Genomic DNA, 19,957 nt, shown 5'->3' with positions numbered 1-19,957 from the left:
TGATATTCTCCTGATGATCTGATTAGCTACATTTCAGTTCTTACAACTGCTAGTTCCGTTCTGAAGCTGTTGGATTGCATGTTTTGGGCTGAAAAGCTCTGGAAGCAGGCTTTTGGAAACAGTACCTGTTCCACTGAGTCTCATTTATGAAGTGATGCCCATGAGTCATTGGATAGGGACATTCAAAGCATGTTCTCTGGAGGGTACCAACTTGTCCATTCACCTGGCTGGCCTCTGAGTGGTGAGGAAGAGAGCCCCTTTCTAAGCCTATTAGGAGAGCCCAATTATTTTCCATATGTAGAACTTTTTAAATTATAAACTTCCCCCACTGACTCACTGCTGATTTCAGTAGAGAGCAAGAATATACATGAGAATATTATTGGCTGGTGAATGACATTTTTCATACTTTTTTATTACAAGGCTACAGATAGTTTTACAATGTAATCATTTAGATGTTTAAAGAGAAATATGGAAGCTTTGAAACATTTGTTATCTTTTGAGTGATCTGGCTGTTTCAAGTTAAAGTGTATATTTACTTTTGTAGCCTAAAACATTTTGGCCATCTATGCATTTGGTATTGAGATTGTATATATATTTCAGTCAATTTGACACTTACTTTATTATCAATTTATCTGTGTTGTGCATACTTCTAAAAATGATTCTGAGGTGACTCAAAACAAGGCCAAAACCCATTAAAACAAGAGGAGAAATATAAGGTTCAGATGGAGAAGAGGGGATTGGAGATGAGAAGGTGGAGAATAATTTTATATATATATATTAAAATATATGTATATATATAACGTGTGTGTGTGTATATATATATATATTTTTTTTTTTTTTTTTGCTGTGCTGCATGGCTTGCAGGATCTTAGCTCCCCAACCAGGGATTGATTGAACCTGGGCTCTGGAAGTGAGAGCACTGAGTCCTAACCACGGGACCGCCAGGAAATTCCCAGAGAATAATTATATTTTAAAACCTAGGCTGAGGGAACATTTACAGATGAACTTAAGACTTAGTTTAGAAATTCCTAAAAGCAAAGACCAAAGGAGAAAGCACAGTAACAAAAGATAACCCTCAATTATATTAAAAGAAAGCGTAATAGTTACCCAGGGAGTAATAATTTTTAAACTAGCTGCCATTTTTGAGCATCAGTTATATGCTGGGTACTGGGTCAAATGCTTCACATAGATTAACTCATAATCCTCTCCGTCTTAGATGATTTCTAGTATTACCCTGTTCTAAAGATGGACAAACTGAGGTTTAAGGAGGCAAAATTATGTGCCTAGGGCCACTGTTCGTAGCAGCTGGAATTAGAACCAGGTCTGCCCCAAATTCCAGTAACCATTCTCTTAATTACTTTAACTGATTTCTAGCTTTAGACTGTTAGTTCGTTGCTTTGATTTTCTTAGAAATAAGGGACTTTCAACAGCATAATGAATATATTGTCATAATAATACTTTGAAACATACAAATGCATTTTTAAAGTTTGTACTTCCATATTAACAGACAAATCTAGTATTTTACTAACTTTCTTGCCTGGGTTCCCCATTAAAAATACTATCTTCACTTAAATTTGAGTAAAACATTCTTTTCCTATTGTGAAATACCTATCACTGCATCAGAACCTTGTTAAACCCACTTTTTACACTTGTGAATTGGGAAGAGCTGGCATAAGATGGACATTCCTGGTGATACTATTTGACTCTGGGGGCCGTCTTGGCCGTATTATTATAACCAGATTCTGTTTCAGCAAAGACCTTTAATGGTTGTGCTTATGTAATATGTTTAAAATACAACAAAGTGTAGGTATTAGGAATTATATGGACTTCGGAAGGGGAAAGGGGGCTCTTCATTATAACTAATGCAACTTAACTTTTGTCTGTTTCTTTTGTAACCTGACAATTTCAAACCAAGGTTGTGAACATTTCAGAAATAGGCAGTTATTTTTATCTAACCCAGTGATTCTCAAACTTTAATGGCCTTCAAAATCAGCTGGAGGGCTTGTTAAAACGTACATTGCTGGCTCCATGCCTAGAGCTTCTGATTAGAAAGTCTGGGATGGGCCCAGCATTTTTCATTTCTAACAAGTGCCAGATGATGTTGATGCTGCTCTTCTAGAACCACACTTTGCAAACTACTGATCAAACTTATAAGAGTAGAAATAGAATCAACCAAATCTAAATTCTGTAAAGGCGTAAGTATTTCCTATTGTAATTTTTATAAAAAGTTTAATGTTATATGTGTATTTTTGATAAAATTTAACTTAGTTACTTAGTATTTAATGTCTAAAAAATGATTTTCCCTCTTTCAATAAGTTTTTGGTCCAAACTTTTTGACTGTTTTTATTGTTATTTTCTTTGCTCTTCTCTCCCCATGTGTTAAGACCTTGTTTTTGTGTTACATGTTACAGAAATCTTTCAGTGTTTCCTCTCAGCCCGTGAAGTAGCTCGTAGCCGAGATCGAGATAGAATGAACAGTGGGGCAGGGTCTGGGGCTCGAGCTGATGATCCACCTCCTCAGTCTCAGCAAGAGCGAAGGGTCAGCACAGACCTTCCTGAGGGTCAGGATGTGTACACTGCTGCCTGCAACTCCGTGATCCATCGATGTGCCCTGTTAATATTAGGAGTAAGTCCTGTGATTGATGAGCTTCAGAAGCGAAGGGAAGAAGGACAGTTGCAGCAGCCTTCCACAAGTGCCTCTGAAGGGGGTGGACTTATGACCAGGTGGGACTGACTAGAAACTTAAAACATTTCTCTCCTCTCCTTGTTTCTTTATGCATTGAAATGGTTTATTCTCACTTATTGTATTCTGAAATTAACACAGACATGGAGGAGGAAATACAAATTGACAAGGATGAATTTAATGTAAAGAGTGATACTAATTCAGCCTGGAGTATAAATTTCTGATTAAATGAGGAGGCACAATTTTTCACACATATAAACAACAGTAGTTGATTGGCATAATTCTGTAATTTAGTGGCATGGAAGTTATTCTAATGTAATTGAGAAGGACTTTGTGCTTAGACCTGACTGAGAGCCAGGGTTTTCCATTGACAGACATAATTACTCCTCACTGTGTGTGTGTTTTATCTCTGTGCTGCTAGTTCCATTCAATTTTATGTTCACTAACAGTCCCAAATCGAAAAACTTTTCTTTGTGCATGTGAGACAGGAGTGAAAGTCTTACTGCAGAGAGCCGGCTAATCCACGCAAGTCCAAATTATAGACTGATCAAATCGAGGAGTGAATCTGATTTGTCTCAGCCTGAATCAGATGAAGAGGGTTACGCACTGGTAGGTATACCTAGATTTAGTAAAGAAGGAATTTTGTATAGCAACGTAAGACTTTGGTTAGAGTAAGTAATATACGTTTGTTTTAGACATACAAAAACCTTTTTAAAAGAACTTCTAAGAGAAATGAGATAACTATATTGCATAGGTATTTATCATCTCTATGTTAGTGACTCAGATATCTCTCTTTAGCTCTGACTTGTTCCTAAACTCCAAATTCACGTATTTGACTCTTTGATGGACGTTCTACCTGAACATCTCAGGTGACCACAATCTTAACCTATTCAAAAATAAACTCATTTTTCTCCTGAACCTCTTCTCTCACATTCCCTATCTTAGTAAGTGTTACTATTAACTACCCAGGCTGGAAACCTGGGTTCATCCTTGACTCTACTTTTTCTTAATTCCTGGTCCCTGCAGCCTCCTCACTCCCCACAGTCCAATTAGTCAAACCTTGAAAATTTTACTCTTAATATCTTTGTACTATGTCCTGCCCATCCCTCTTGCCACTGCTCTGTCTCAAACTTTCCTTCTCTTTTGCCTGGCCTGGTACAAAACTCTCCAAACTGGTTGCCCCATCTCTTGTCTTATGCCCATCTTCAACATTTCACTAGAATAATATACCTGAAATACAAATCTGTTTATATCTCCTCTACTTAAAATCTTTCAGTAGCTCTCAGTTCTCTATCAAAAAAGCCTCAGGACCTGAACTGCAGGCATTTAAGGTAAAAATCAAAGAAGTGCGATGCTGATTTATATAAGGAGTAGAAAGTAATATGTGCTATAGTGTGACGGGTAAAATAAATTATAGAATGAAAGCTGTCTAATAGATAGCTGCTATTTGAATAGTTTTGGACTTAGAGTTGATAGCTGGATTTTCATTTTGGCTGATCCTCTGCCTTATATGTGAATCTGTATGTGCTACTTGACTTCTCTGGGCCTTAGTGTCCCATTGTATGATATGAGGATTGTAGTGCCTGTTGTGTAGGTGGTAATGTGTTAGACTTGGCTTCTGAACCCGATCCTACTGATGAATAGCTTTGAGACCTTGGTCATGTCACATGATAGCTCAAACGGAAACTCTGGGTTTTTTGGATTGAGATTCATTTTTAGCTCTGAAATTCTTCTCTTATGAATTGAGAAACTGGATGTGAAAATATTTTTGAGAAGTATAGAGTGCTACATAAACATGAAGCTATTGTTTAAAAGAAACTTCTAAGCGTGAAAGATTCCTCCTCTGAGGAAAGTTGAACAGTGTCTTCAAGCAAGTTTCATTGTATATTTTTGTTTGTTCTTCCTACGTTTATTCTTCATTCCCGTTATTATTTCTGTGCTCCCAGTTCACATTCCCAGTCTTGCCGTCTACTGAGATTCCTCTCTGTCCATTTATGTTTCCAAGTTGATCAGTCTCATTATCTAGTCTCCTAGCCCTGTGACAGTTTTATAACAGATCATGTCACTTCTGTCCTCAAAACCTCCAATGACTTTACTGTTTCTCAGAGTAGAAGCCTAGGTCCCTGCAGGGGCCTATAAGACTCTACATTCCTGGCCTCACTCCTCTCTGATCTCCTCTGCTGCTACTCTCTTTCTTGATGACTCTCCTTCTGCCACACTGACACCTCTTGGCTTTTCCATGAACATACCACACAACTTCCCCATAGGGCCTTTACATGGCTGTTTCTTCTGACTGGAATACTGTTGTCTGTAGGCAAATCCCCTTGCTTCAAGTCTTCGTTCTGATGTTACTTTTTCAGTGACACCTACCCTGACCACTCTATTTGAAATTCCAGTTTGCTCTCCTTTCCAGATATTCACTCTCTGTCTGTTTTGCCTTGCTCTGTCCCCCTCACCCCCTGGCACCTAACATTATTTGCTATATTTATCAGTTTCTCTTAGTCTACACTAGAATATAAGCTCCCTGAGGATAGAAGTTTTTGCTGTTTTATTCACTGCTGTATCCCAAGTACCTATAGTGCCTGGCACACAGTAGGCAGTCATTAAATATTTTTTTAATGAATGAATGTCTGTCTAATCTATTTTGGTAAAATTTCTGTGCCTATTTGTTCTTTCCACTCTTCAATATAGGCCCTTGTTACTTTTGCCTGAACTGGTAGTTTTCAAACTGATCTCCCTACTTTTTCTAGTTCCTCTCCTTTGATACTGCTCCCAGAGGTAGAGCTCTTAAAAACGTACACAACGGACTTCCCTGGTGGTGCACTGGTTAAGAATCCGCCTGCCAATGCAGGGGACACGGGTTTGACCCCTGGTCCGGGAAGATCCCACATGCCACGGAGCAACTAAGCCCGTGAGCCACAACTACTGAGCCTGTGTGTCATAACTACTGAAGCCGGTGAGCCTAGAGCCCATGCTGTGCAACAAGAGAAGCCACCGCAGTGAGAAGCCTGCGCACCACAATGAAGAGTAGTCCCTGCTCGCTGCAACTAGTGAAAGCCTGCGCGCAGCAACGAAGACCCAACACAGCCAAAAATAAAAACAAATAAATAAATTTAAAAAAAAAACAACACAGACACACACACACAAACACAACAAGAACAACAACAGAACACCTGCTGGTCATGCTACCTTCCTATTAAAAAAAAAAACTCAGTGACTCTGCACTGCCTACCCAGAAATCAAAGATTCTGGAAAATGTTGCTTGCCTGCTTTTGAAGCCAGTTTTCCCCTGCGGTAATCTGCATTTTTGCCATAGCATAGTAGTCCATCTGCCAGACTCCAAACATACCTTTTGAGCCTCTGCTCAAGCATCGTTTGCCTTAAATGTCCTTCTCCTGGGTTTTGTTGATGAAGTCCTGCCTCTCTCTTAAGGCCTGGTTAAAATGTCATCTCTTCCAGAAAACTTTCCTAAGGTTACTCACAGTGACTCTGTTATTTACATGGCAGTTTGTTAGTATCTATAATAAACCACTAATGGTTTGTCTCATGTTGGACTTACTTATGTATTATTAGTATTTCTTTCCAGTAGACCTCTTAGAAGGTCTAGAGTTTTTTTTAATGTCCCTCATGTCTCCTACATTATGCTTTGCATATTGTAAATGATTGATAATTCATTTCAACTGAAATGAAAGTTAAAAGATGAGGATAAATGTAGTTAAAGTGGCGTACTTTTTGGAAGCAAACAATGAAATCTGACTTAGTCACAATAGACTCTATTGATTTTGACCTGGGGCAAGACACTTAACCTTTCTGAGCTCCAGCATTTTTATCTTTGAAATGGGGAATACCACTACCTGTTATACTTGCCTCAGCAGGGTTGTTGTGAACAACAAGTTTAGTAATACAATTTAAAACATGTTGAAAGTTATGTTTTCAAAACATAATGGGGAAGACAGATAAATGGAGGTGGGTTGAACCTAGATATAATTGCCACGTCTAGGTTCTACAGAATTTTAAAAAGATTAAGAAACACATTTTTGGGAAAGATGGACTCTTAATCAACTTTTCTTATGGAATATTTAGAAAGATTGTGTCATAAAAGGTGGAAAAGTCAAGAACTAGAGAGAGCAGATTCTGTTGTGGGTGAGGAGACTTGGGCTGAGCCTTCAGGCTGAGCCTCCTGTAGACGAAGAGGAGCAAGCAGTGGGGGCAGTGTGGGATTTTCCAGCTGAAATATGTTACCCTTCTGTCTGAGGTTATTTAGGATTATCATTGATGTCTTTGATATCTGGTAGTACTTGTTTATCCTGAATTGTCAGTGAATGAAATGCTTTCTTAAAATAACTGAAGTTAACCAGCTTGATGCTAAATCTGAGTTTTAACCTTCTTTCGTAAAGAGTATTATGTGATATATTATCTACTCTGTCTCAGTGACCAGAGAAACCTAAGTCAACAGTTACACAGTTAACTGTTTGATTGACACATGTCATACTTACCAGCATTTCTTACTACGCTCTCCTAATCTACCTCCCTCATTTCCCTACCGCCCTCTTTCACAAAGGATTTGATTTAGCATACAAAAATAAATACTATTTATAAAAGTATAAGAGAATGAATTAGGGCTAAAAGGAACTGAGAGGAAAATAAAGCCCTGAGTAAGATTTGTACACCTCTACACATATCCTGTGATGTTCTGCCAGAGATCGGCCAGCAAATAGGAAAAACACGAGTTGCATGATTCACAGCGTGTAAAAGATAAAAACCAGGTTTTCAAGAAAAACTCAGATATTTCTGGTTCTGAGACCTGAGATAAATTTCTTCCATGAGCCCTCATGGCAAAGGTACTGTGTAATAAAAATGTTATATTGCATGAGATGGCATTGTCTTCAGGAACTGTTGTGACAACTGTTTGGTGTTTTCTCCAGCATCAAATGTCCTGGGAACATACTTATTTCTGGGGTGTGTGTGTATATGTAAAACAAAATGTATTTATCCACAATGTGGGTACATATGTCTATATGTATTACCAGGAAAAAATTTTCTAAATGACATTTCCTAAATGGGTCTGTAACAGTCACTTCTGCAGCCTTTCTTCTTTGCCACCAACTTTTTTATTGTGTGATAAAGTGCAATTGAAATTGCTGAGACCATAATGTCAAATCTGTGCATAAATCTAAGTCATGGGTTTGTATATGGCTATCTGTACATAGAGTAGATAGTTGTCACCAGTGCCTCCCCACCACACACACACACACACACACACACACACACACACACACACACACACACACACACACACACACACACACACAAATATACTTCCTTTCTTCCTGAAAGCCTTCACTGTTTTATTAAGCTGACTGCAGTTTAACCATTTGAGATTTCTTTATTTTAAGAGGTTTTAAAAACATTTTGAAGTCTTTTAAAATACTACCAGAAAGCTTAGGACTGTGTTATTCTGTTAGTGTGGGTTCATCAGATTCTCTTCTTCTATACACCTAGCCAAGGCTAATAGTTTTGAAAAAAATGGAAAGTGAGGATAGAACAAGTAGTGATTTTGGAAAATGGAACTTTGCTACAGGGGCTTTAGGCATCTAGAGGGTATTAATAAGAGATCATACTGTGTTAGAAAGATAAAAGACAAAGATTTCAAAGAAGAAAAAGGTGACAACAAAGAAAAAGTTCTGCTACTTTACACTGTTAATTAATGTGCATATTGACTTTGTGTTTTAGTATCTCAGAGTCATGTGCCTGAACTGTTTTCAGTGGGTTTTTAGAGACTTTTTGTTCTTAGCCTGACTTGACTGGTGAATAAGTAGCACATTGCTATAATTATGCAGATTACTTTTTATTTTATTTAGTACTCTATTTAATCTTAAATAATTTTCACAATTAAATTTTATTATTTATTTTTAACTTAACAGAGTGGAAGACGAAATGTTGATTTGGACTTGGCATCATCTCATAGAAAGAGAGGTAAGTATTAAATATTAAATATCTGGTGAAGTAGCTCTTTTTATATCTGATATGTTTAGATCTGATTGTCATTGAAACATTATTGCAAAAAAGTTAGAAACATTTTATCAGAAAAGTTAAAAGGAAGATCATTTTCTTGAAAATATACACCCTTAAAAAAAGATCTGGGAATGTCTAGGAGTTAATAATCAGTTCTCTTTCTCATTTGTTATGTTTTGACTTTTTAAAAGTCCCATGGAACTCTGGAAGCAGTGCTTTACATTGTGGGGGGTTATGGGCATAATTTGCCATGCTTTAGCTCAGTGGTATAGTTGCTATAGTTTAAATGGTGTTACAAGGAGAACTCTTTACCCCATTCACCTTTCATACACACATACACACTTTCAAACTGAAAGTTTCTAGTTTTTTTCCTCTTTGCCTCTCAAGATGCAAAGCATATAAGAGATGAACAGATGATTTCTAAAAATAAAATTTTCCCATGAGGAGCGATTTTAGAGTTCATCAAGAGTTAAGCTCATTTGCTAAAAGCTGTATCTTAATGAATAATATAGTTAACTCTTGTTTATATGTACAAATAGATGGAAAGAACAGCAGTTTTAGATAATACAAATCCAAGGTAACTAAAAACTCTCCAAGTATTATTCTTGATTAATTGGCACTTTTTTTTTTTTGCGGTACGCGGGTCACTCACTGTTGTGGCCTCTCCCGTTGCGGAGCACAGGCTCTGGACGCTCAGGCCCAGCGGCCATGGCTCACGGGCCCAGCCACTCCGCGGCATGTGGGATCCTCCCGGACCGGGGCACGAACCCATGTCCCCTGCATCGGCAGGTGGACTCTCAACCACTGCACCACCAGGGGAGCCCCCAAATTGGCACTTTTATTAACCCATTTTTTCTGTGGTTGTGAAAACTTGAAATGTTAAAAGTTGCCACTAGTGGAAGTTTTCTAAAAGCCTGTAGGAAAACTGTTTTTTCCCATTATATTGTCTTTTATATTTCAGAATTGAACCCTTCTCTTGATAACTTCCTTGGCAGGATGTTAGGTTCTCTACAGGAAAAAAAGTGAGAAGTAAGGGAAGGTTGAGGAATGAGAGGAAGAAATGCACCCACAGTTTTTTCATTTTTGTGTTTATAACTTAGAAGAAATGTTGGTATTTATAACTTAGAAGAAATGTTGGTACTTAGAATACTAAGAATGATTTTTTTTTGGAACTATTAGGAATTATAGGGACTAGAGCTGGTGCTTTGTTTATTGAAAAGTCTTTTAGTATTATAACATATCAAGGTTCCAAAAAATATAGGGTATTTGTGATATCAAAGAAATTAAACGATGTTTAGTATAACATGCAATATGTATTTTATCATTTTCTAATTCTTTGAAAATTGGCAATTCATGTGCCATAATTAGCCAGAGTATCCTTTTCCTTAACCACTTGAGTTAGGAATTAAATTTTTGGAACGCTTTTCCCTTCCTAATGTTGGTTAGCTCAGGCAAAGATTGTTGCTATAATTTCTATGTTATATTAATAAAAAGATGGCTCCAAACTTACAGAGTAGCATAAGGGATCCAGCCTGTCGTTTTAAGAGCTTCCTACTATACTAATTATGTTTATAAGTGATAGTCTGTTGACTAAAATTACTCTTTTCTCTAAGATCTTTATCATGCTTATGGAAATATAAATTTGAGATTCAGTCTATGATAACTGTGTCAGCATGTGACAAAGTAATCTTTGGAATAAAACAAAAAGTGGTATTTTTAGCTTTGAATTAAGAATAACCTAGAAGTCAAGTGTAAATTACTTAGGAGGAATTAATATGACAGTTTAAAATAACTATTCTAGAGTTGCTATCTGTTCACAATTTTAAACAATTGCCCTATAAGTACGTGTCATTTTCCTGTAGTTTTAGAGCTAAGTAGATACAACTGAATTAAGCCATTAATCCAAATTTGTTTATGGGTAAACCAACTTCTTCAAAAGGTCATAGTACCAAGACCTATTAACTTCTTGGAATCTAACTTTATTTTGTTGGAAACAGAAAGGCAAACAAACAGGACCTCATGGGAAAAGTTTGTTTAAATTACCCATTTAGGAAGTTATAATAGGGAGGCAAACTAGTTATGCAAATTATCATGGTATCACCTAATGTGGTACCAGTTTATTCTAGTAATCATTATATCTTAATGTTCTCAGGCAAAAATTTTGCTGATAGCTTTGTTCCTAGGAATAGGTGACTAGAAAGTAGTACTGTTCTAGGAAGAGCAGCAAAAATAGTTTTCAATCTGATGAATCCTAGTGTTTGTGGATTAAACAATGAAAATGTATACTTAATATCATGTATTTAATTATAATGAATTTCTTTCTTTAAAAGAAATTAACATTGAAAATACATTTGGAACATTATATTTTGAAAGAAATTTTTAAAAATCATGTATATTTAGAGACTACCGTCTGACCACAGTGGAATTTTTTGTTTTGTTTTGCCCTTAAATGATGATTAAAATAAACCACCCTATTTTTTCCCTATTTATTGTCAATATGGACCAGATGTCATAAGCCATAACATGCCTATCTTCAGTTGGTCAGATGAACCTACCAAGTCTGAGAACTTTTTGGAGCCATTCAGGTGTTCTGATTCTGACTTGAGCTATGAAGGACAAGCAGATGTCCAGCCAAGTGAGAATTCTTCTATGTGCTTATTTACCCCTTTCCAATATTTTGAAGAGGAAATGTAAACTTTTTTCCGCTCACTTTTCTTTATCATTTATTAGTCTAGTGGTCCTGAGTTATTAAAAGTTTAGTAAGAGAAATTAGAGATAGCAATGTTTAATTACATCTCGTTTACTGAAACTAAATGGATGTATCAGTGACAATTAATGGTTGTATACACATTTCAGCTGCTCTTAATATGCCTCCAAAGACGACTCCTTGAGAGGGTCTAGTGCCTATAATTTCAGTATTTGACATTGGGGATACTGGAATTTATGCTGTTGAACCATGATTGCTTCTTTTCCCCTCACTCCAGTTAATGTGTCACAGTTGGTCCGAGCTCTTGGTCCAAGAAAGTGAGTATGGTAGGAAGGAGTAGAGCAAAGTGAGCAAATAAATTGAGCTCAGCCAACTTGTTCGGCTCTTTAGAGAATCAGAGCTAAATTGTAAATCCAAAAATGTCATCAGTTACTTTAAAAAGAGATGACAGGTGGTACATATTTCTGCTTAGCACCTCAGAAGTAATATGAAATTTATATTCATTAAACACTTAAAAACTGCTTACTATATGCCAGGTATTGGTCTAATCACTTCAAACATATTAACTTATTTAATTCTCATAATAGCCTGTCAAAATTCTTGACAAAAGCTGTTAAACATGTTGGTATTTGGGTACTTTGATAAATACTTAAAAGATTTGCTGTAGTTGTGCAGAACTGAGCTCGTTCTTCACTGAAAGACAATATGTTTTCGCAGATACTTAACTTTAGTTTTTGTATTTAAGCTGAAACTGATATAGTGAAAAATGGTGGGGATACCAAAGCAAAATTTTAAGAAGGAGCATCATGGTTTGATTTCACTACCCTGCCCCAGGTCTTTAAATATAGTGTTAGGGTTTTATTGCTAAATAATATTGGAAACATTTATCAACATGTGTGTTTCATGGTATAACTTGTATGGGTGAAATGCTGTTTTATCTGTGCATTTCGAATTAGATTATATAAAGAAGAACAAATGTGAATGTTGTCTCCTGTATCAAATTTCTCCTTTTGTCTTCTGATTCTTGTTGTGGTAGTGTATTTACTCCTTTTTGGCCAGTTGAGCCCCAGAAAAAAGAAGAGCTTCAAGCAAGTACATGATGGCATGTTTAATTTTTTTCCCCTTTTAGCTTGCCTACATATTTTATGGTTTATAAAGTATGTATTGCAGCTCTGCCATGTTCATTTTGAAAATTCCATTTAAGAACCAAAGTTGTAAGGACAAGTAAACAATCTCAAATTTCTTGTTGGACTTTATATTTTCTTTTTATAGTAGGAGACTCTGAATTAATATTAAGTAAGAATTGGGCTCAGTCACAATTACTCTGTAGAGGCTTTTGATATGCTTTTCAGACACAATATTTCCTATATTCAGATAAAACAACACAGAACAAATCAGTTATTAGGTTGTTATAATTTTTTTTTTAAGAATTAGAGGTTTTTCATCTCTCATTTCCATATTGTGAGATTTTGTGTTTCAAAGTATTTTTGATATCAACCTAAACATTTTGGTTATAATTATTTAATTTATTTATTTATCCTATTGCTTTCAGATAGTGTCTTATTCTTCCTTATATTTTATTCATACAAAGTTTTGTTTGGCTTATATACTTAATAAATTACATGTTTTATTTATTTATTTATTTATTTTGTGGTACGCGGGCCTCTCACTGTTGTGGCCTCTCCCGTTGCAGAGCACAGGCTCCAGATGCGCAGGCTCAGCGGCCATGGCTCACGGGCCCAGCCGCTCTGCGGCATGTGGGATCTTCCCAGACCGGGGCACGAACCCGCGTCCCCTGCATCGGCAGGCGGACTCTCAACCACTGCGCCACCAGGGAAGCCCATAAATTACATGTTTTAAATTAGGGGTCAACAAACTGACTAGAGGGCCAAATCTGGATTACCACCTTTGTTTGAAAGTAAAGTTTTGTTGGAACCCAGCCACACTCATGTATTACCTATGGCTGCTTTCACACTACAACAGCAGAGTTGAGTAGTTAAATGAATAGTGAATGACCCACAAAACCTGAAATTATTTACTGTCTGGCTCTTTATAGATAAAGTTTGCTGACCCCTGCTTTAAATTGCAGAGAGGATTTAATTTGGGGATTGACCACCTATTCCATAGAATATTTTGGAGTATATTAAGGCAATTCGCTACTTGCAGTTTCTTCACATATTGAGCCTTTGCGTAGGCAGGCAGTTGAAATTCCCATGGATCAGTGATTTGTGAGTTGATTAAGAACAGGAATATGTAAGACCACCTCCCATAAACTTAAGGGATTAGTGTTATTAATTTAGAAAAGATCATTGTCTTTAAGCCTCTGTTTCCTCAAGTGAGGAAATGGGACTAGGTAATCTTTAAGGTCACTTTTACTTCTGTGGTTCTAGCATTAACTCTCTGCACATTGTATTTTCATTTTGAAAAGTAATTTATAAGTATTGGAAGATGGAAGAAATTTTTATTCTGAAATTTTATTATTGAACCAACAAGCTCAATGCTAAGAGACCAAAAAATATCATTTGTAAGTTAAGGTTAAATCCAGAGTCTGCATTTGGGATGCTTAAGGAAGTGGAAAATGATTATTTCTTTTTTTTTTTTCTTTTTTTCCACATTAGCCCCTCCTTTATTCTTTAAATATCATTTTAATTTAATACATTATGCATCCATGACATTTTTCTTTGGATTTTTACCTTTTCTGTTTTACATGGGAAAATATTCAGCTATACAGTTTGGGGAAATTTTCAGATTGGTTATTTTTTATGTTCAGTAGAACTGAAAATCCAACCTTTTTTAATCTTAAGAATTCTTGCTAAAATATAGAAGGCAGATAAACCATATATTCTTAGCCATTCTAAATTATTTTAGTAGAATGCATATAAATTATTTCATAGCTACTTTATAATATTAACTGCCTATTGTGGATTTCTGTGTCGCATTTTGAAGTCCTGGGGTTTTCCTGACAGTGTAATAATTCAAAAATAAGTTATACAGTCAATATTGTATTAGTTCATTTTCTCTTTGGGCATTAGTGTTTAAGTAGTCCTCTTCCCAAATCTTTTCCATCTAGTATGTAACAAATATAATCTTTGTAATGCATATTTTATTAGGTACCTCAAGATTCACTCCTAATAGAAAAATTTGGTATATTCACAGAATGAGATATTATACAGCACTCAAACAAATGAACCATGGTTACGTGGAATCATGTGAATGAGTATTAGCAATATTATACTGAATGCAAAGTAATGTCCAAAAAGACTACATAAAATGATACTTTTTTATAAAGTCACAAACAACTAACACTAAACATTATTTGTCTTGGGAATACATATAAGATAAAACAATATTTAACAACAATAAAAGCAAAGGAGTGATAATGAAATCCTTAGGTTGGAGGACACAGGGGAGAGATGCGTTGGGGGGAAGAACAGATAGATAGTATTCTGCCAGTTCTCTAGTTCTTGTGTTCACATTTATTATAAGTAAATATAAATACAAAAGCAGGCCATGCATGGACCAGTGATGAGAGTATATCATGAGCCAAGGAGTATGATTAATCTAACTCATGTACCTGAGATCAATTAAATCAAAAAATACAAAACGTGTAAGAATTAGACATTTATATATTTATTTAAAGCCATTATTGGCACATACCTTGGACAGTTCTTGTGATCAAACATATTAACATTTTTGCTGTCTAATGTAAAGATTTTAGCCTAGAAAATGCCCACTGGCAAAACTCATGGTATTATATTTAGCCACTATTGTTAACACCACTTGGTAATTTTATGTAGATATCATTTTATAGTAAATCTTATATATTCTTGTCTGTGAAACTTTGCTTCCTTTATATAGGAGTTTCACAACCTGAAATAAATGTGCATATCACACAGTGAAAATGTTCCTTATATTAATGAAACCAAGGGTGATATTTATGTCTCCTTTTTTGTGTAAGTTTACTTGCCCTTCTATATTCATTTTTTGGTAATATTTCATTGCAGATATGTACACATTTTGCACAGTCTTGACTCAATCTTTGCAATGATAATGTTAAATCAGATGAAGTCCTATTACTAGTAGGTCTTACCAGCAGTGTCCTAAGTGCCGAGTTCCATTTTGGTCATAAATGATGGTCTGGTTTAATACTGCAGAGCATTTTAAGCTAAGCATTTTGAGAGCAGCTTCTGCCTTTCTTTTTCTTGTGGCAACGTGTTACTAAAGCGCTTACAGAGACACTGGTACATTAAACAGGGCTTTCCCTTTGTTTTCTTACATTGCTGTAGTTTTTGTTTGTTTGTTGTTTTTTACCAAAGCATTTTGCTCAGATTCACTTAATGCATGCATGTATTCAAACACTAGTATCCATTTCTCACCAGTTGGTATGATAGCAACACTCAGCCCTCATCTAGTTTCAGAATGTATGCTCATCTTGGTCATCACTGATGCGTTTTTGTTCTGTTTGTATGTAGGTCCTATGCATAGTCAATTGGAAACCCTGAGCGACTCTTGGGCGCGCCTGAAACATAACAGAGACTGGTTGTGCAACTCCTCTAACTCCTTTGAGTCTGATTTTGATCTTACCAAGTCTTTGGGAGTTCACACTTTGATTGAAAATGTTGTAAGCTTTGTGAGTGGAGATGTGGGGAATGCCCCAGGTTTTAAAGAGCCAGAGGAAAGTATGTCTACAAGTCCCCAAGCCTCCATCATTGCAATGGAACAGCAACAGTTAAGGGCAGAAGTAAGTCTTTGATATTTACTCCTTGTGAGGGACTGTGGAAACTTAAACTGAACCACTGAAGGTACAATTGTAGGAAAAACTTTTCCTTTTCTTCTATTCCTTGCCTCCCCTTTTCCTTCACTTGAGCTTTTTGATGTTGCTATCTTAACCAAAGCAGCCTGATAGTTTGTTTGAAGTGAACAGTAGTGCACAAGATACTCTAATCACTAAGTCTTTCCTTGTCTCCTAGAAACTAGAGTGAGATTGGTTGGTGACTATACAGATCTGCTCCTGGAGTCCCTATTTTTGACCCATTTGTCTCTGTTTAAAAAGGGCTAGATTAGAACACCATGCTAATAATGATAAATGCTAAAATTAGTGAGCATTGCCTCCAAATATCCCCCTCAAAATATTTATTAATGATTGTGGTTTTAACATGTCCTCAAATTCTTTGATACTCTTCCCTCCAGGAGGTGGAGCTTAATTTTCCTCCTCTTGAGAGTAAGCTGGACTTAGTGACTTAGAGCTAACAGAGTATGAAAAGGGGAAAAGAATACAGTAATTTTACATTGCAGAAACCCGGCAGACATCACCTTAACCAAGTGATCAAGATTAATATCACCAATAGTAAGTTCTGGTGATATCATGTACTCTGATAATAATGTGATGAGAGGGGGACTTTGTAGTATTCATCCCTAAATCCATACCTGTAGGCCAAACATGAGAAAACATCAGGCAAACCCAAATTGAGGGACATTCTATAAAATACACAAACAGCCCTTCATAGATGTCAAGGTCATGAAAAACAAAGACAGAAACTGTCACAGACTAAAGGAGACAAGACAACTAAATGCAACGTGATATCCTGATTTGGATCCTGGAACATAAAAGGGACATTATGGGAACTCTGGTGAAATCCAAATAAATTCTGTGGTTTAGTCAGTAGTGTTGTACCAATGTTAATTTGTTTTCATAAATGTACCATAGTTTTATAAGATACTAACATTAGGAGAAGCTTGGGGAAAGGTATACAGGAACTATCTGTACCATCTTTACAATTCTTCTATAGATATAAAATTATTTCGAAATAAAAAGTTTATTTGTTTTAAGAAAAAGGAGGGTAGGCCAACGGACTGCTGTGGTGGATATGTGTCCTCCTAGGGAAGGTAGAGCCAGAAGTTCAAGAGAACCACAGAGAAACCTTTTGGAAATACTTCTACTTCTTGAACTAAAGAGTATTCATTCCATATAATGTTATAAGTAAAGGAAGCATTATCCATACTACTTGATGCTTTTGAAATCATGTATATCTCCTCATGAGCATCCCAACAGCTCTGTGAGTAGATGAAAGTACTATTAGCCTCATTTTATACATGAAGAAACTGAGACTCAGGAAATTGAGTTTACCAAGGCTACATAGTCGTTGGAATACTCTGGCCTTGAAACTAGATCTCCTACATCCAAATTTACTACTTTTCCCCTTGTACTGTGTAGCCTCTTTTATACTGAAGTACGCTTATAGAGATCTTAGAGATATTTTAATTTTTAAAGTCATAATAGTAAAAGAAATGTTTATCTTAATAGAATAGATTCCTAAGAAATATCAGAATTTTCTGTGTGCTAAGAAATATATTGTCTGTGACGTACAGAGTTATTTGTGTCTCAGTTCAGTGAAGAATTCTAAAATATGTTTATTTTTTCTCAAGCTTCGTTTAGAGGCACTTCATCAGATCCTTGTACTATTGTCTGGAATGGAAGAAAAAGGTAACATCTCTCTGACAGGAAGCAGATCAAGCTCAGGTTTCCAGTCATCCACTCTGCTCACATCTGTGAGGCTGCAGTTTCTAGCAGGGTGTTTCGGTTTAGGCACTGTTGGACACGCAGGAGCCAAAGGAGAGAGTGGCCGATTACATCACTATCAGGTAGATGACAGAACTGTCATGGGAGGATGACACCTTTTAGTATATTCAGATTTTAACTGTATTTTTACAACACCAGTTTAATAATGCTAAACTTTTTGGTGTTTAGAATTGAGGTTTAAAAATATAAAGATCTAAGTGACTTAAAGATACCTCATTGGTTTAGTTTCCTGAGTATAGCTGGGGTTAGATAAGCCATTAGGTAAGCCATGGTACTATTGTACTTTTAGATTCTTTGCTGGCTCAGTTTTATTAACCCTTAACCAAATTGCATAGAGGTAGATCTAAGTTGGGATAAGGATTAGTGTTTGGGAGGATGGGTTTCAAGAATTTACATTTTAGACTTGATCATTTTACCAAGTTTCTCTGATTGCTTGAACTGTTTTTTTTGAAGTGTTGTCTTTATGTCTTCCATGTTTAGAGAGGAAAAATGCTTTGTGGGAAAGGACAGAGATTATATAGAATCAAGAATTTTCAAGCATTGAAAAATAAATTGGTTATAAAACTTTTATATACTGTAATATACTAAATAATTAAAAACCACCATAGGGCTCTAGCATGGGCTAGGAATAAAATGCTTTTACTTTCATTTGGGTAGGAAGTGTTGTTGTTGTTAATGGAAAAGGTAAATCTTTGTGTGTAATTTAGGATGGGATCAGAGCAGCTAAGAGAAATATTCAGATTGAAATCCAGATGGCTGTGCATAAGATTTATCAACAATTGTCTGCTACTCTGGAGAGAGCCCTGCAAGCCAACAAGCATCACATTGGTGAGTAACTGCACATGCAAATATAAGGTGCAGGTAACATTTTGGCCTGAGGTTATGCTAGGTGGCTAATGTTCTGTGTTTAACATTAGGTCAGCTTATAGGTAAAGAATAAATACTTGAAAGTGTAATAGTGTTCCATACTACTATTTATATTTTAGAATATGATTTATTTTAGTAAATGCTTTGTTAACTTCAAAGAAGATTCTCAACTGCCTTTCTTTCTTTCTTCTTTTTAGAAGCCCAGCAGCGTCTCCTTTTGGTTACAGTTTTCGCCCTGAGTGTCCACTATCAACCAGTAGATGTTTCTTTGGCGATTTCCACTGGTCTGCTAAATGTATTGTCACAGTTATGTGGCACAGACACCATGCTAGGACAGCCTCTTCAGTTGTTGCCAAAAACGGGTGTTTCCCAGCTAAGCACAGCTTTAAAAGTGGCTAGTACAAGATTGCTCCAGATTCTAGCCATCACTACAGGGTGAGCATTGTAGATGTCTTGGTAGAACTGTGTGGGGCCTGGTCTTTCACATTTCCATTTCACCGTAATCTCCTTTATGTGTTTAAGCACATTTGCCCTTCTGTGTAATTACCATTTATTTTTTTCCTGTTATTTCATGTTATTTCACGTATATGTTTTTCCAGGACCTATGCTGATAAACTGAGCCCCAAGGTAGTTCAGTCTTTGTTGGATCTACTCTGTAGTCAGTTGAAGAATTTGTTGTCCCAGGCTGGTGTACTACTTATGGCCTCTTTTGGAGAAGGAGAAGAGGATGAAGAAGAGAAGAAAATTGACTCCAGTGGAGAAACTGAGAAGAGAGACTTCAGAGGTATCATAAATCTTTTTTCTCTGTCATTATTTACAAGCATTTATTGAATCCACATTGTGTGAATATCATTAGAATGTAGAGTTCTTTCTGTTGTGAGGCATGAGAGGATTTTTATTCATTTAGAAACCCCTTTTTTCTCCAAATATGTATGGTTTAGAGGTACCTCTGACTGAACTTCCTCTCCTTAGAGTTGGTTAACCCTGATGAAGCAACTGTACCACTCAGTGTCTAAGTTCAGCCTCTCCTTGGCTGTTGTGGCTCTAGAACTTAGAGGTTCTAGGTGACTGATTTCCCCAGATTATGTTCTTATAGGATTTGATC

At 36.3% G+C, this 19,957-nt stretch overlaps 1 protein-coding gene across 1 annotated transcript in view; it reads left to right on the top strand.

Moving 5' to 3' along the window:
- HERC1 (HECT and RLD domain containing E3 ubiquitin protein ligase family member 1) overlaps positions 1–19,957 on the top strand; it is a 215,112-nt gene that overhangs the window by 101,689 nt on the left and 93,466 nt on the right. Inside the window, exons 23-30 of the mRNA XM_082681255.1 lie at positions 2,412–2,724; positions 3,172–3,292; positions 8,608–8,659; positions 15,878–16,146; positions 17,832–18,047; positions 18,693–18,813; positions 19,050–19,287; positions 19,452–19,636. Of these exons, the coding sequence (XP_082537381.1) occupies positions 2,412–2,724; positions 3,172–3,292; positions 8,608–8,659; positions 15,878–16,146; positions 17,832–18,047; positions 18,693–18,813; positions 19,050–19,287; positions 19,452–19,636 (1,515 nt within the window). The remainder of the gene's footprint in view (positions 1–2,411; positions 2,725–3,171; positions 3,293–8,607; positions 8,660–15,877; positions 16,147–17,831; positions 18,048–18,692; positions 18,814–19,049; positions 19,288–19,451; positions 19,637–19,957) is intronic.

Source organism: Grampus griseus, assembly GCF_964374135.1.
Source record: "Grampus griseus genome assembly, chromosome: 2".
Lineage (NCBI taxonomy): Eukaryota > Metazoa > Chordata > Mammalia > Artiodactyla > Delphinidae > Grampus > Grampus griseus.
Note: the sequence above shows the minus strand (reverse complement) of the source record. Positions and strands in the feature narration are given on the sequence as shown.